The 13,828-nt window shown below is 44.7% G+C and overlaps 1 protein-coding gene across 1 annotated transcript; it reads left to right on the top strand.

Annotated features, from left to right (window-relative positions):
• The first annotated feature begins 776 nt into the window (after positions 1-776).
• Positions 777-13,660, top strand: KIF3B (kinesin family member 3B). Its single transcript, XM_052783443.1, has 9 exons — positions 777-846; positions 4,937-6,374; positions 6,959-7,060; positions 7,746-7,868; positions 7,990-8,108; positions 8,339-8,452; positions 9,126-9,231; positions 9,442-9,620; positions 9,882-13,660. The coding sequence occupies exons 2-9, from the start codon at positions 4,992-4,994 to the stop codon at positions 9,973-9,975; spliced, it is 2,220 nt and encodes a 739-aa protein (XP_052639403.1). The 5' UTR covers positions 777-846; positions 4,937-4,991; the 3' UTR covers positions 9,976-13,660.
• The last annotated feature ends 168 nt before the right edge of the window (positions 13,661-13,828 follow it).

Here is a 13,828-nt window from a genome sequence, read left to right as displayed (position 1 = left end):
CATGCCTTTTGGTATTCCTGTGACTTTATTTTTTTGTCCAAAGACTGAGTACAGAACCCACTGTTCCTTTTTTAAAAATGCCAGTTAGGTGAAGCTGTGGTATCAGGGCTGGCTGCCTCTAGTGCACTACTAAAGAATGCTGTCTCGGCGTGTTTACGGGGCTTTAAATGTCTTTTTGGTGGTGGGTTTTTTCCTCCTTGGAAATGTTCCTGAGCTTTGAAGGAGTTTGAAGGCTCAAGGGAGTGACCAAGAGAGGGCTAAATGAGAAGGTCCCCCAAATGTCATGGTGGCAAAGACTCGTCTCTTGTTTCTTCAGTGCTGGCTTCCAGAAATTGGGGGGTTTGGTGGTTTCAGGGCCTCTGGCTGGGCGTTTCACTCGGTGTCGTGATCTTGGATGATGCCGCCTCATTACGGAGCAGGGGCAGCCTTTCTGCATCGTCTTGGGAAGACGATGTATTAAATGTTTTTTTTTTAAAAAGGTATTTTTTGTAATAATAAAGACCTGATTTTGTATTCGCTCATACTGCACCGACATTCCTTCCTCCCTCGCGGGGTGCCCGGCAGCCGCACACCGCTTCCCTGCCCGTTTCCCAGGCTCCGGTTGGGGCAAAAACCCCCGGGATTTGGGGGGTTTGGGGAGCGAGAGGTTCATCCCGGGGCGGGGGGGGGGGAGCGGGCGGCCCCTTTGTCCCGGCTCCATCCGGGGCCGGTTGCTACGGAAATGGCGGCGTGGGGGCGGGCGCGCGCGCGTTGCTAAGGAAGTGCGTCGGAGGGTGGGCAGGGCCTCCGCGTCGCTTCCGGTGCCGCGGGAGGAGGCGGCCGTGCGGCTCCATGGTGACGGCGCAGGTGAGTCCGGCCCGGCCCGGCTCGGCTCGGCTGTACGTGGGCCCCGCCGCGGCCCCGTCACCCCCACCCGTGTACGGCGGGGACCCTCCCCGAGGAGCCGCCGCGGCCCGGGGGCTCTCACCCCAGCGTCGGTCCGCCGGTACCCGCCGCTTCCCCCGGTGCCGCGCGGGTGTGACAGCCCGGGGTACCCGCTGCCCCTGTGGTGGCCTCCATTTGCACGACTGGGCACGGCCTCGGCTGCGGGGATGTCGGCCGGGGCAGCGAGAGAGGGAGGCGGCAGGCCCTGCCCGTGGCGAAGCCGCGGGTGGGTGTCCCCGTTTGGGCCGGTGTCTTCCCCCCCCGTCGCCGCCCCCGCCTCGGGCACGGCCCGCTGTCCCCGTCCCTCGGGCTGGGGGTCCAGGCTGTCCCCGGGAGCCCTTCCCTGCTGTGCCCGGTGTCGCAGCGGCGAGGGCGGCGGGTGACGCTTGGCTGAACCCGTAACCAGAAACGAACTTGGGGTCCCGGCTGGAGTGGGGGTCCCGTACCTGCCGTCTTCCCCCGGGGACAGCCGTGGGATGCCGTGCTGAAACAGACGGAGGTGACCACAGGCACGAAGTGAAATCGGGGTGCACAGCAGCAGAGGTGACACCGGGGATGTCCTGTTTGGGCCGCGGCACAGTTGGCAGGGAACGAAAGAGAAGGTTGGCTCATGAAGGAGTAAAAGACACAAGCAGTTAAGCCAAGACGTGGTGAACCCACAAATATTTGAAAGATTTAAACTGCAAGAAAGCGGTGGAATTTTTTAAGTGGTACCTGCAGAGAGACGCAAGGGAAGGGTTTAGGCAGCATACTGAGAAAATCATCCTGAGATCTTTAAACTTAAGCTAGGAAGCAGAGAGGTCTCAGGACTTCAGCCTGCCAGGGGCAGGCGGGATACGTGACAGGTGGCCCGTGAGAGCATAGCGTTCCTTGGACACGGCTGGCTGAGCGCGCAGGTCCTGACTCCTGAAAGTTTCTGAGGAGAAGGGGTTACCTTAGCTTACGTTCAGGTTGTGGCGTTGCTTGTTTTTTCAGGTACAACCTTGTGTTGACTGAAATAAACAAAAATGCTTGGGTTTCTGCCCACCCTCCCCTCTTGGTTCACCTGGAGCACGTCTTCAAAGGCATTCATCTTGACCTTGACTCTTAGGGACCTGGCCCAGGTTGCTTAAGGCTGAACTAATTTCATGGACAAAGCCCTCTCCCCGTAGCAGAAGAGCGGGTGGCACGGTGGCCTTCCTGCTCTGGGCAGTTCAAACGTTGCCATGGAGTTTCTGGGGAATACAAACACTGCCAACTAATTGGTTTTATTTTTCAGTTACACACTTGGCTAAGTCTGAGAAGAAACATCATTTGTTATGCTTCCAGTAAGCTTCACAGCAGTAGCTAAAATAACTGGAGATAATTTGTAATAGATTGTTATGAAAATAGCCCAAATCAGGGGTAAAATAAGTTATTTGTGACTATAAAAAGAGACTTGCAAGTGAAATGGGGAAAGGTGTCAAAAGATTATCAAGATCACATTGATGAGTTATACCCAGAGAAATGGCAAATATGCAACATAATTTTTGTTCAATGTACACCTCTGCCAAAGCTGTCGCAGAGGGGACACGCTGGATATTTCACTTCTAACTTCTGGGTGAGCTATGGACAGCGATGTATGCTCTTGTGAAAAAAACAGTCTATGTGAAGATTAACTTAATTCTGATCATTTAATGTTAGTCACAGTTGCTTACAAAAGCAGCACTTCTCATCAAACTAGTATTTTGGATATTAATTATATAAAATAAATCAAGGCTCTGCTTTTCAGAATTCGTGCCTAATTTGAGAATTTGCCAATGTGAACATTCACCATAATAATGCAGATAAATGAAGCAGCAGTTGTTATGTGAGCCTGTCCAAAATAATTGTTTCTTGTGAACTTGAACTATAGGAGTATCTCTGGTAGATATGGAAGGAGAAGAGTCTATTTGTATGTACAACTATTCACAATGAGTAGAGGGAGAGTTGCTTGTTGTGATTCTGCAAGACTTGTCCCCATTTCACATATTCTTTCTCTGCTGGTGTTCTAGAATACATGTTCCTTGTGGGTCAGACAGTAGGGTCATCTTTATTTGGAGTTGTCAGTTAAGAGGGAAATGTTTTTATTCAGTAGCAATCCAAAATTCCTGTAGTAGTTTGAATTCGCTGTGCAGGTTGTAAAGTGCTTCTTCTGGATGATTGTCCAGTTTGGTCAATTCAATGGACGTTTCTCATCTTCCTCCTGGTAGCTACCATGCACTTTCATGGGAATAGCGAGGAGCAAGGAGTTCCCCCTCACAAAACTAAGGAAGTTCCGAAGGCCATATTGAGGTTTCTGTACAATTCTTAAACATGTGTATTTGTTACTCTTGTGTTATTCTTTGTAGTGCAGACTGACAGTCTGAATTTTGGGCTAGAAGTGTTCTGCTTCCTTTCTCAGTCCTCTGGCTCTGCTCCTGAAGTTCTCTGTCACTGTGTTTGAGAAGCTCTCCTGATGCAATTATCGAGTAAAAAGCAGTTGGGCAAAATCCATGGGTTGCTGTAGATCCAGCTGGTAGTGGAACAGCGAGAAGGTCCTGAGGAGGGCAGACTGAACGCATGCTAGAGCTACCTGGGGTTTCCAGTGTGTATTAGTTTTACATTTAGTTCCAGTTGGCAGAAGTATCTCAGAGCTCTTCCTGAAAGATATTTTTGAAAAAACAAACAAACAAAAAAACCCAAACCAAACAAAAAGCAAACCTGATTAGAAATCACACAGCATTCCACAAGCTGTGCCGTTTAGATCTTCTGTGTAAGGCTGTTGCTTTAGCAGTAACACAATCTTTTTGTTCTGTTTAAATGGCAGCTCATTGTGCTAGTGACTGGGGGATGCAACAGCACGTTTCTTCCTCTCTACCCAGAGTCATGAAGGACTCAGATCTGTGAACTGGGTTTCTGCAACGTGAGTTTAGATTGATGCTGAATCTTGTAAACCTGATTCAGTTGGAACATCAGAGCAGGAGCATGGAGTGTATTTCAGTAGGTTCATGTGCTTGGGAGGGGACACAGCCAGGACAGCTGACCCAAACTGGCCAAAGGGGTATTCCATACCATGTGACGTTATGCCCAGTATATAAACTGGGGGGAGTTGGCCAGCAGGGGCGCAGATTGCTGCTCAGGAACTAACTGGGCATCGGTTGGTGAGTGGTGAGCAATTGCATTGTGCATCACTTGTTTTGTATATTCCAATTCTTTTATTATTATTGTCATTTTATCATCATCATCATTATTATTACTTTCTTACTTTCTGTCCTATTAAACTGTCTTTATCTCAACCCACAAGGTTTACTTTTTTCCAATTCCTTCTCCACACCACTGGGTGTGGGGGAGTGAGCGAGCGGCTGCGTGGGGCTTAGTTGCTGGCTGGGGTTAAACCACGACAACATCACATCACATGTAAGGGGATTGTAATATAAATGTCTCAAACATATGAGCAGTTTTTATCAATACTTAGGAGGTATAAGAAGAGGCAACTCTGAAGATACTGTATTTATAATTTACAGTCTGTCTTGAATTGTGGTAGGTAGGTGAAGCACTTAATCAAAGCACCTGACTGATTCCCTTTCAAGAGCCTGAGCAATATGGAGAGAGCAAGCCTGTACTGGGTTTTCAAAGTATGAGGTTTAAAACAGAAAGCCTGACTGCAAAGGGAATCAATGGCAAAGTGTTATATTATTTTTATAAATAGTTTAAAAAGCATATGATTATTTTTAAGGGTCAAGAAAAGGATCTCTACCAACTGTAAAGATGTGATTTGATGAAGATTTTTTTTTTGCAGCAGAGTTTGTAGAAATGATACCGTTTGATGGACAGGCTTTGGTAAAATCACACTGTCTCAGTTCAGGCCTTTTTAATGTTTTCATGTTGTACATTATTTTTATTCTTCAAAATCCCTTGCAACTTAATGAATGCAAAATGGTGCTCAAATAGATGACTCAAATCTTTGGCTTTGTGAAAAATTGTCACCTGCAGAAAACTGCCTTCACATATTCCTCCTTTGTTTCTGTTTTAGGTTTCTAGCACGGGATCATCCTCAATCAGATCACGCCAGCCACAGTCCTGCTGTCATGTCTAAGTTAAAGAGCTCTGAGTCTGTTAGGGTGGTGGTACGATGCCGGCCAATGAATAGCAAAGAGAAGACAGCTTCCTATGAAAAAGTTGTTAATGTGGATGTCAAGTTAGGGCAGGTCTCAGTGAAGAATCCACGGGGAACATCTCATGAACTGCCTAAAACTTTCACCTTTGATGCTGTGTATGACTGGAATTCCAAACAGGTTGAACTCTATGATGAGACCTTCAGACCTCTCGTGGACTCTGTTCTGCAAGGGTTTAATGGGACAATCTTTGCGTATGGGCAGACTGGGACAGGGAAAACATATACGATGGAAGGGGTGCGTGGTGATCCTGAAAAAAGAGGGGTCATTCCCAATTCATTTGATCACATCTTCACCCACATCTCTAGATCTCAAAATCAGCAATACCTAGTTAGAGCATCTTACTTGGAAATATACCAAGAAGAAATCAGAGACTTGTTATCAAAGGATCAGTCCAAGCGGCTGGAGTTAAAGGAGAGACCAGACACAGGAGTGTACGTTAAGGATTTGTCCTCCTTTGTTACAAAAAGCGTCAAAGAGATAGAGCACGTCATGAATGTGGGAAACCAAAATCGGTCTGTTGGTGCCACCAACATGAACGAACACAGCTCTCGATCCCATGCCATTTTTGTGATCACTATTGAATGCAGCGAGTTAGGACTTGATGGGGAGAATCACATCCGTGTTGGGAAACTCAACCTGGTAGACCTTGCAGGCAGCGAGCGGCAAGCTAAGACTGGAGCACAGGGGGAAAGGTTAAAGGAAGCTACTAAAATCAATCTCTCTCTCTCAGCTTTGGGCAACGTTATCTCTGCCCTAGTAGATGGCAAAAGCACACACATTCCATACCGGGACTCAAAGCTGACTAGGTTACTTCAAGACTCATTAGGTGGCAATGCCAAAACTGTGATGGTGGCCAATATAGGCCCTGCCTCTTACAACGTAGAGGAGACTCTGACAACACTGAGATATGCCAATCGTGCCAAAAACATCAAGAACAAGCCGCGAGTGAATGAGGATCCTAAGGATGCTCTGCTACGAGAATTCCAGGAAGAGATTGCTCGACTCAAGGCACAGTTGGAAAAACGGTCTATTGGCAAAAGAAAGAGGAGGGAAAGGAGGAGAGATGGTGGGGAAGAGGAGGAGGACACTGAAGAGGGTGAGGATGAAGGAGATGACAAAGATGACTATTGGAGGGAGCAACAAGAAAAGCTGGAGATTGAGAAGAAAGCTATAGTTGAGGATCACAGCTTGGTAGCAGAAGAAAAGATGAGACTGCTGAAAGAGAAGGAGAAGAAAATGGAGGACCTGAGGCGAGAGAAGGAAGCAACAGAAATGTTGAGTGCTAAAATCAAGGTAGAATTCTTCCTGGTCATGCTTTTTGAAAGCAATTTATTTAGGCTGTGGGGAAAATAGAGGGTTTCCCAATTCAGAAAGATATTTCACAAGAGGTTTCCAGGATAGTGATTCGCGTTTAGATTGGAAGATTTTAAAATAAACTATTTGTAGACAGAAGTTGAACTTTCCACCATTGATTACATATTTCAATATTCATGAGTTGTTGCATTGTTCTTATGTACCGATCTTGTAGCATCTTAAGCAATCAGCACAATAAAATGTGATGATACATCTTTTCACAAGCTGTAGCAGCAAAGATGCTTCATTCCGTTACAGATCATTAACAAGTTTTTTACAGGAGAGCACGCATCTTGGTTCTTCAGCTTTGCCACACATTGCAGCAGTGGGTAGTTCTAAGCAAGTTACTGTTTCATTAATCCCACAGTTTTATAGGAAATTTAAGAAATAGTAATTCTTGTAGCAGCTGACTTGAAAGAGAACCTTAAATAATGGAGCTGCCCTGAAGAATTTGTATTTATATGAGAGAAAGTTACATTCTTTGGTCACTGAGAGAAACTTCTGACCCTGTTTTTTCCTTTCAGGCAATGGAAAGCAAGCTTCTGGTGGGAGGGAAAAATATTGTGGATCACACAAATGAACAGCAGAAAATCCTGGAACAGAAACGACAGGAAATTGCAGAACAGGTATAGGGAAGAATATTTGTTATTTTGTATAAAAGGCCTAGCTGCAGAACTTTTATAAAATGTTGTATCAGGAGAAACTATAAGAAAATTTACCCAGGGTTAACCCTAAAATTGGTTTAATGGCAATCACTAATTTCAAAAGAAGGGGGAAGGGCTTGTGTCCTATTTGTCATTGTATGAAATATGTAAAGAAGGTTTATAATAGTTTTCTTCCAGCTTTTCACATTAAACATTTATGTCCTGTCTTGATGGGAGCTGTCTATAAGTGAAGAAATAATTGGAAGACCTCAGAGAGTGACAGTTCAGCCATTAGCTCAAGGGAGGGATGTTTACTATGTGCTAAAAGTTTATTTTCTGTTATGCATTTTTTGTTGGTGATTCTCTAAGTGCAGTGACTAGTGCAAATTGATAAAAAGAAAAAAAAAAGAATCTAAACATGACATTTGATTCCTTTAATTGAAGCTTGAGCAGTTATTCACACTATCTGATTTTAGTAGCAAAATAAGGACAAAGAAGTGTTAATGCTTCTGGTATGTCTAAGGCAAGAGATAGGAAGAACTAGAAGCTAAAGCAAAAGCCCTGGAACCCAGGGAAGTAAAAACATCCTGAGTGTTGGTTTCATGTATGTCAGCCGGGAGGTGGCAATGTAATTGTGGTCTTTAATATTGTATGTCACCTTCTTCAGAAACGTCGGGAGCGAGAGATCCAGCAACAGATGGAAAGTCGGGACGAGGAAACACTAGAGCTGAAGGAGACCTATAGTTCTCTTCAGCAAGAGGTGGACATAAAGACCAAAAAACTCAAAAAGGTAAAAAGAAAATGATTCCACGTTTAGTGGAATTCCTAGGGTTAGGAATAAAATCAACTTGTGTGTGAAAGTGAAAGGAACATTGGCAAGTTATGACTTTGGCTCTTGTTGTCTGTTCCAGTTATTTTCCAAGCTGCAAGCTGTGAAGGCAGAGATCCATGATCTCCAAGAAGAGCACATCAAGGAGCGCCAGGAACTGGAACAGACCCAGAATGAACTTACTAGGGAACTAAAGCTAAAGTAGGTCCCATCACTTCATTGCCTGCTATTGATTGTAACAGAGATGGTTTCTTTGGTTGGGGAGTGGAGGCACTGCATTGCACGTGCTTGTGGAACAAGATTTAAACATGAGAAAACTAAAACATTCCTCCTTTTCCAGGGCTGTATTAAGTCAGTGGGAGCAGAGCAGTGGAGAACATCACCTGCTAATTATGTTTCTTGTGTATTTGTGATTTTCGTGTTGCATGTAGGCACCTGATTATTGAAAATTTTATTCCCTTGGAAGAAAAGAATAAGATCATGAACAGATCATTCTTTGATGAAGAGGAAGACCAGTGGAAACTGCATCCCATAACCCGTCTGGAGTGAGTGTACTTCTAATCTTGTCTTGGGATGGAATTGTAGGTCACAGAAAACCTTCTAGCTGCAAGGCACCCTAAAAGAGGGATTAAACTGGGGATTTAAACTGGCCCTCTAGAGTTCGTAGCTTCTTGCTGCACAATAAAATAAAAAATTTTATTCGTCTTAGTAGGTTGCATAAAATAGGAATGTACAATTAGGAGAATTCTTGGAAGATTAGGATTTTTCTTCCAGATGAGACCAATAATTATATGTAAAATATATGTAATAGTGCATTCACCATTAAAATAGCAGTAAATTCCTAGCATATTTCTTCCCTGTTTTAGACAGGAAAGCTCTCAAAAATAATTATTATTATGATAGCTGTGGCTAGATCCTGCCTCTCTACAGAGAAAGTTCTCTACAGCAAATTTAGACAGTTGGGTGCAGCTGAGTGCATCTGCGGTCTGTATAGTAAAAATATGTAGAAATCCTCCCCTTTGTGCAGGGAACAGATGACACAGGATAACTGTGTCTTCTTGTCTCTGACTGTAGAGAGCTATTCCTGCAAATGCAGCCTAGGTAGTTTCTGCTCTCTTGAAACATATTTCTTTGTGGAATTTGCAGATGTTTAACTCATAAACTCCAAGAGGAGTCTTTATTTTTGGTGTATCAGACTGAGCATCCATTTTTCTCTAGTAACCAGCAGATGATGAAAAGACCGGTATCTGCTGTAGGATACAAAAGGCCACTGAGTCAACACGCCAGGACGTCCATGATGATTCGTCCGGAGGCTCGGTACAGGGTAAGCCCAGATGTGGATAAGCCTTCCTGTGTTCACCCTCCGGATCAGGGGAATGTGAATTTCAGAGGATTGATTGTTAGTTCTTCTATGGGATGTAAATTTTTAATGTCCTGCATACATTTATAAATTACTTCAGAATAAGCTTGTGGAGGGAAGAGAAACAATTTGTATGAAAACATGCAGGTGTTGATTCTGGTTTTACTGTCTCAGGCAGAGAACATCGTATTACTGGAACTTGACATGCCCAGCCGAACAACGAGAGACTATGAAGGTCCAGCCATTGCTCCCAAAGTTCAGGCGGCTCTAGAAGCAGCCTTGCAGGATGAAGATGAGATACAGGTGGACGCTTCAACCTTTGAGAGCTCTTCAAATAAAAAATCAAAACCCAGGTGAGTTAGACTTTTAGTAAGCAGACTAGCCAACAGTAGAGGTACAAGTACAATTGCTATCTGTCAGCACTTCTTGTCAGTGAAGTTAAGGTGAGCTTGGCTGTAAAGCAGAGAAAAAGGAACATAGGACAGAAGAGAAAGCTGAGACTGATGAGAAAATAAATCTAGTAAAAACAATCAGCTTTTGGAAGATTAATTTTGACAAGTAACAGGTGACATTGTTGGGGCTTTTTGTTTATTTTTTCATTTTTACTTCTTCAGGCCTAAAACTGGAAGGAAATCAGGGGGATCCTCTTCAGCAGGCACCCATAGTTCTCAGCTCTACCCTCAGTCCCGAGGGCTGGTTCCAAAGTAAAACCAGCAATTCCTCTCCAGGGCACGAACAGCCTTTGCCTTCTGAGAGCAGAGACAAGTAAAAACCTGCAGAGAGAACTCCCAGCCAGACTCCAGCCCCTTTCCCCTGGAGATGGCCTCTTTGCTGTTTAACTGACTTGTGCCAGTCCAGGTGCACTGAGCCACAGGAAGATACGTGCTTGCAAATCTGCATTTGGCCTCTGTGGGAAACAGATTTTAGTTAGGAAATCAGAAATGCATGAGGTACATTAAAGTGTTTTAGAAGCAATGGGAAGCATGGGGATCACCTCACAGCATCACCGTCTCTCCTTCTGCACTAGCCCTTTTGCTGCACTGGGCTTTTTTGCTGTTGGGCAATAAGAAGACAGAGTTGAAAGTCATCTCAACAGAACCACCGCTCCAGAGCTCTATAGTGAGAACCAAATGAGGCTAACAAGCAGAGGATCTGTTCAAACTTGACTAGGTGCATAGTTTTTCTTCTTCCTGCTTGAAAGACTGGCATCGTCATTGGGGGTTAAGAAGTTGGTCTGAACAGGCAGGATGGCAGCAGTCAGCATGTACTCACCACCCAATAGCTGTGCCTCACTTTAGAGCTGTAGGACAAAAAAGGGGTCTTGAGAGCAACTTTGCCCTCTCTAGAAAGGAAGCAGTAGAAACTGAAGTCCTTTCCTTGTTTACAGGCATAAGTAAGAGCTCCTCTAAACTGACCTCCTACAGACCTCACCCCTACCAACAGAAACCACCTTGTCAAAGAATACATCTGCATACCAGTGCCAGCTCCACAGCTTTCTTCCTCTCTCTTGCCTCCATCTTTACCCCTGGCATTTGAAACCAGTGTCCATATGAAGTCTTTAAACCGTGGGGTGGCGTATGGCCATTTTCTCCTGTCTCCCACCATTCACAGGAAATGTAGCATTGGCTCAGAGCTATCTTCCTGGCAGGCTCATGGGGCTGCCTCTGCTCTCCCCTGTAAGCTGGGCAGAGAGTAGAGCACTGTAATGTGGAGCTGCCTTTGAGAGCACTGTTCTTGTAAGTATGGTCCCTTCCCTTGGTGTCTAAGGAGGTTCAGCATTCGGTACCTTTTGTGCCTCATCTGTTCCACATTAGAAGCTTTCCCTTTGCACGTCCCAGCCCGTGCAGAGCCCACTGGGAGTGAAAGCACATATAACCGAGTCTGGGTAATGGAATCTGGTATTAATTCCAGGGGTTTTACTTTGAAAACAAGGGAGGAAGACCTCCTGCTTTTGACGGTCTCTTTGCAAAGCTGCCCTATGACTAAAGCAGGCTCCTGTAATGCAGCAGGCTTGTGTGGCAGGGTAGAGGGACGTGGAACTGCCACACTGAGGACAGAGTAAGGTGTCCCTGTCTAGTGTCTCACAGCTCATTCGTAAGTTTTAGTTCACTGTATATTGAGACTTGGGATGTTACTTTTTCTGGTTGCTGTTGGCTGTCATCCTATGAACGTTTTTACCTATTTCCTCTCCCCCACTGATGACTTCCTCCAGACTGACATGTGTGAGTGTATGAGGACTTGCCTGGTTTTAGAAATGCTCTGATGTGTGGACTCTGCCTTGTGTGCTCGTTAAGTATCCGCTGAGTGACTTCACCGAGGCTGGAGAACTCCATTCTGTCTGACCCCCATGAGCAGAAGGAACCGAACGCTCAGCACAGCTCACCTCTGCATCTTGCGGGCATGGTGCCTCGGTGAGCCAGCTGCCCAGGTGGGCCCGGTTAAACGCTAACTCAGCTGCTTTGATTCATGGAGTGCTCTTCTGGACCACAGGATTAATATATATATATATATATATATACACACGTATATATGCATATATGTATATATATATTAGTTTTGGTGGAGGAAAGAGGAGTTTACTTATAACTGAGGCAGCAAGCATCTGACAAATTTCTTTCAACCTGAACATGGAAACCTGGCATAATCTTCCTTTTTATAAAGCACTGTTTATGTACAGAGAGCCTTTTAACTGGCTCTTGTTGCATAATATAATGTCACCTTCTCTTCCCTCTCCTCCCTCTTTCTCTCTAGCACATTATCTTCTGTACTTGGACATTTTAAAAGATGATTGTATGGTGTAAATGCTCAGAGAATTGAAATGAAACAAGGGGGGGTCTAAAACCTGAAATAGCAACAAAATATATAACCACGTATATGTACATACCTATGTACACGTATGTTTTATGTGAATAATACATACACAGACACATCTGTGTCTGCACATGCGCACACTCTTCTTCAGTCGCTACTGTTCCACAGGGAATTCTATATTAAACTCATATGCTGGAAACTCCCCTTGTGGCAGGACTGGTACAGTGGAAATTGCTGTGCAAACCCAAACTGTTCTCTTTTTAGTGTTGATAAGCTAGCTGGTTAATATGTCAGAAAGGCTCTGCTTTTAATTCTGTAGAAATTCACTAGCAAGGTTAAAGAAGTTCAATAGGGTGGAAAAAGAATAAAACTGCATATTTAGTCATTGTATTTAAACTGGAGCTGTGGTTGGAGATTTGGTTAGCGTATTCACAGGCAATCTCAGATTGTTACAGAAGCTTTTAGAGTCTCGTTCCAATGGACTTACCCTCGACCAGATACTCAGTGGCACCGATAGCAAGATAAAATACATTGTCTTAAGCTGTACAAGACATACTGAGCTCCGGGTTGAAGTTTTTAAGAAACATTCCTGCCGAGTTTGCCGCTCTCTGCGTGTTATCTGAACCATCTGGGCTTCCTGCAGGTTAACGGCCAAAGACAGGAAATCCAGCCGACTCCTGGAAGAGGCCCTCGGACAGCGCGCGCCGTCATAGTTTCTTCATAGGAATGTTTAACATCCTTCTCGTCTTTGCTCTGATCTGTATAATGGGATCTTTTTTTAAATAGTGACATGGAGCAGACGTCGGCCCTTGGCTCTGGGAGCAAGCGCCGGGTGACACTGAAGCATAGGACTTAAAGCACTTTCTTAAAATCCTTAACGTAGGTCCAGCACCTTTTTTAAAATGTTTGCATGCTGCTTGAATCTTCTAAAACACATACCTCTGTCATGGCATCTCGGGCTACGCTGATGCATTATACAGATCAGATCAGACTTGTGTTCAGTATTTTTTTTTTAGGTGTAGTAAGTCTGCCTTCACCAAATATAGAGCGCTTGCCGAGTTTCAGTGAGACACCTGTAAACCTGGATCTGTCTGTCCTCTGTTCTGTCTGTGACGGTTAATGTGCACCAGGCTTTAAACGGTTCAGTGCGACTCCTGTGGGTCTTTCTGCTGCGTTAAAACACAAATTGGAAAAGATAACCTGCAAAAGCCATAATTAGATGCAGAGAGGGAACTGAAATGAGAACACCGGTCCTGTCTGCGCTGCACCCTGCAGTGGGAGGTTTAACTCTCTGTGGTCCAGGCGCTTACTACCTTCTTCGGTCCCCTCTTTCTTTCTGAAACGGAGTGCCCAAGGCTCTCCCCGCGGGCACAGCTGTCCATATGAGAACTCACAGCTCCTCGGAGATACACCGATCTCCGCCTTCTCTTAGGTGATCTGTAGACAAAGAACCTGTCAATAGTTCTGTCCATAGTTTTACAGCTTGTATTTATTTGTATCATCTCTTTTGTCTAGGAATGTAAAGTGATCCTAAAATACAACGTGTAATAAAAGTCAATAAGATTTATTGCATCTATCAAAACGTGCCCATTTTTCATTCTTAATTTGTAAGCAATGGCAGGGTTTGGCGACTTTACGTTTTACAAGGCCTTACGTTATTTTTCTTCCAAGGAAAAAAAAAGCATCTCTGGGCAAACTCCTAAGCAGTAGAACGTAAGCAAGAGTAGAACTGCCTGACGTCGTGGCAGTG

Source organism: Harpia harpyja, chromosome 1 (genome assembly GCF_026419915.1).
Source record: "Harpia harpyja isolate bHarHar1 chromosome 1, bHarHar1 primary haplotype, whole genome shotgun sequence".
Lineage (NCBI taxonomy): Eukaryota > Metazoa > Chordata > Aves > Accipitriformes > Accipitridae > Harpia > Harpia harpyja.
The sequence above is the reverse complement of the archived record's forward strand: the minus strand, read 5'-3'. Positions and strand labels throughout refer to the sequence as shown.

Bases quoted from the DNA above. Each gene is read 5' to 3' on its own strand.
- KIF3B (XM_052783443.1), top strand. From the start codon at position 4,992: ATGTCTAAGTTAAAGAGCTCTGAGTCTGTTAGGGTGGTGGTACGATGC. The intron at 6,375-6,958 runs GTAGAATTCTTC...TTTTCCTTTCAG, and splicing joins TGTTGAGTGCTAAAATCAAG to GCAATGGAAAGCAAGCTTCT. The intron at 7,061-7,745 runs GTATAGGGAAGA...CACCTTCTTCAG, and splicing joins GACAGGAAATTGCAGAACAG to AAACGTCGGGAGCGAGAGAT.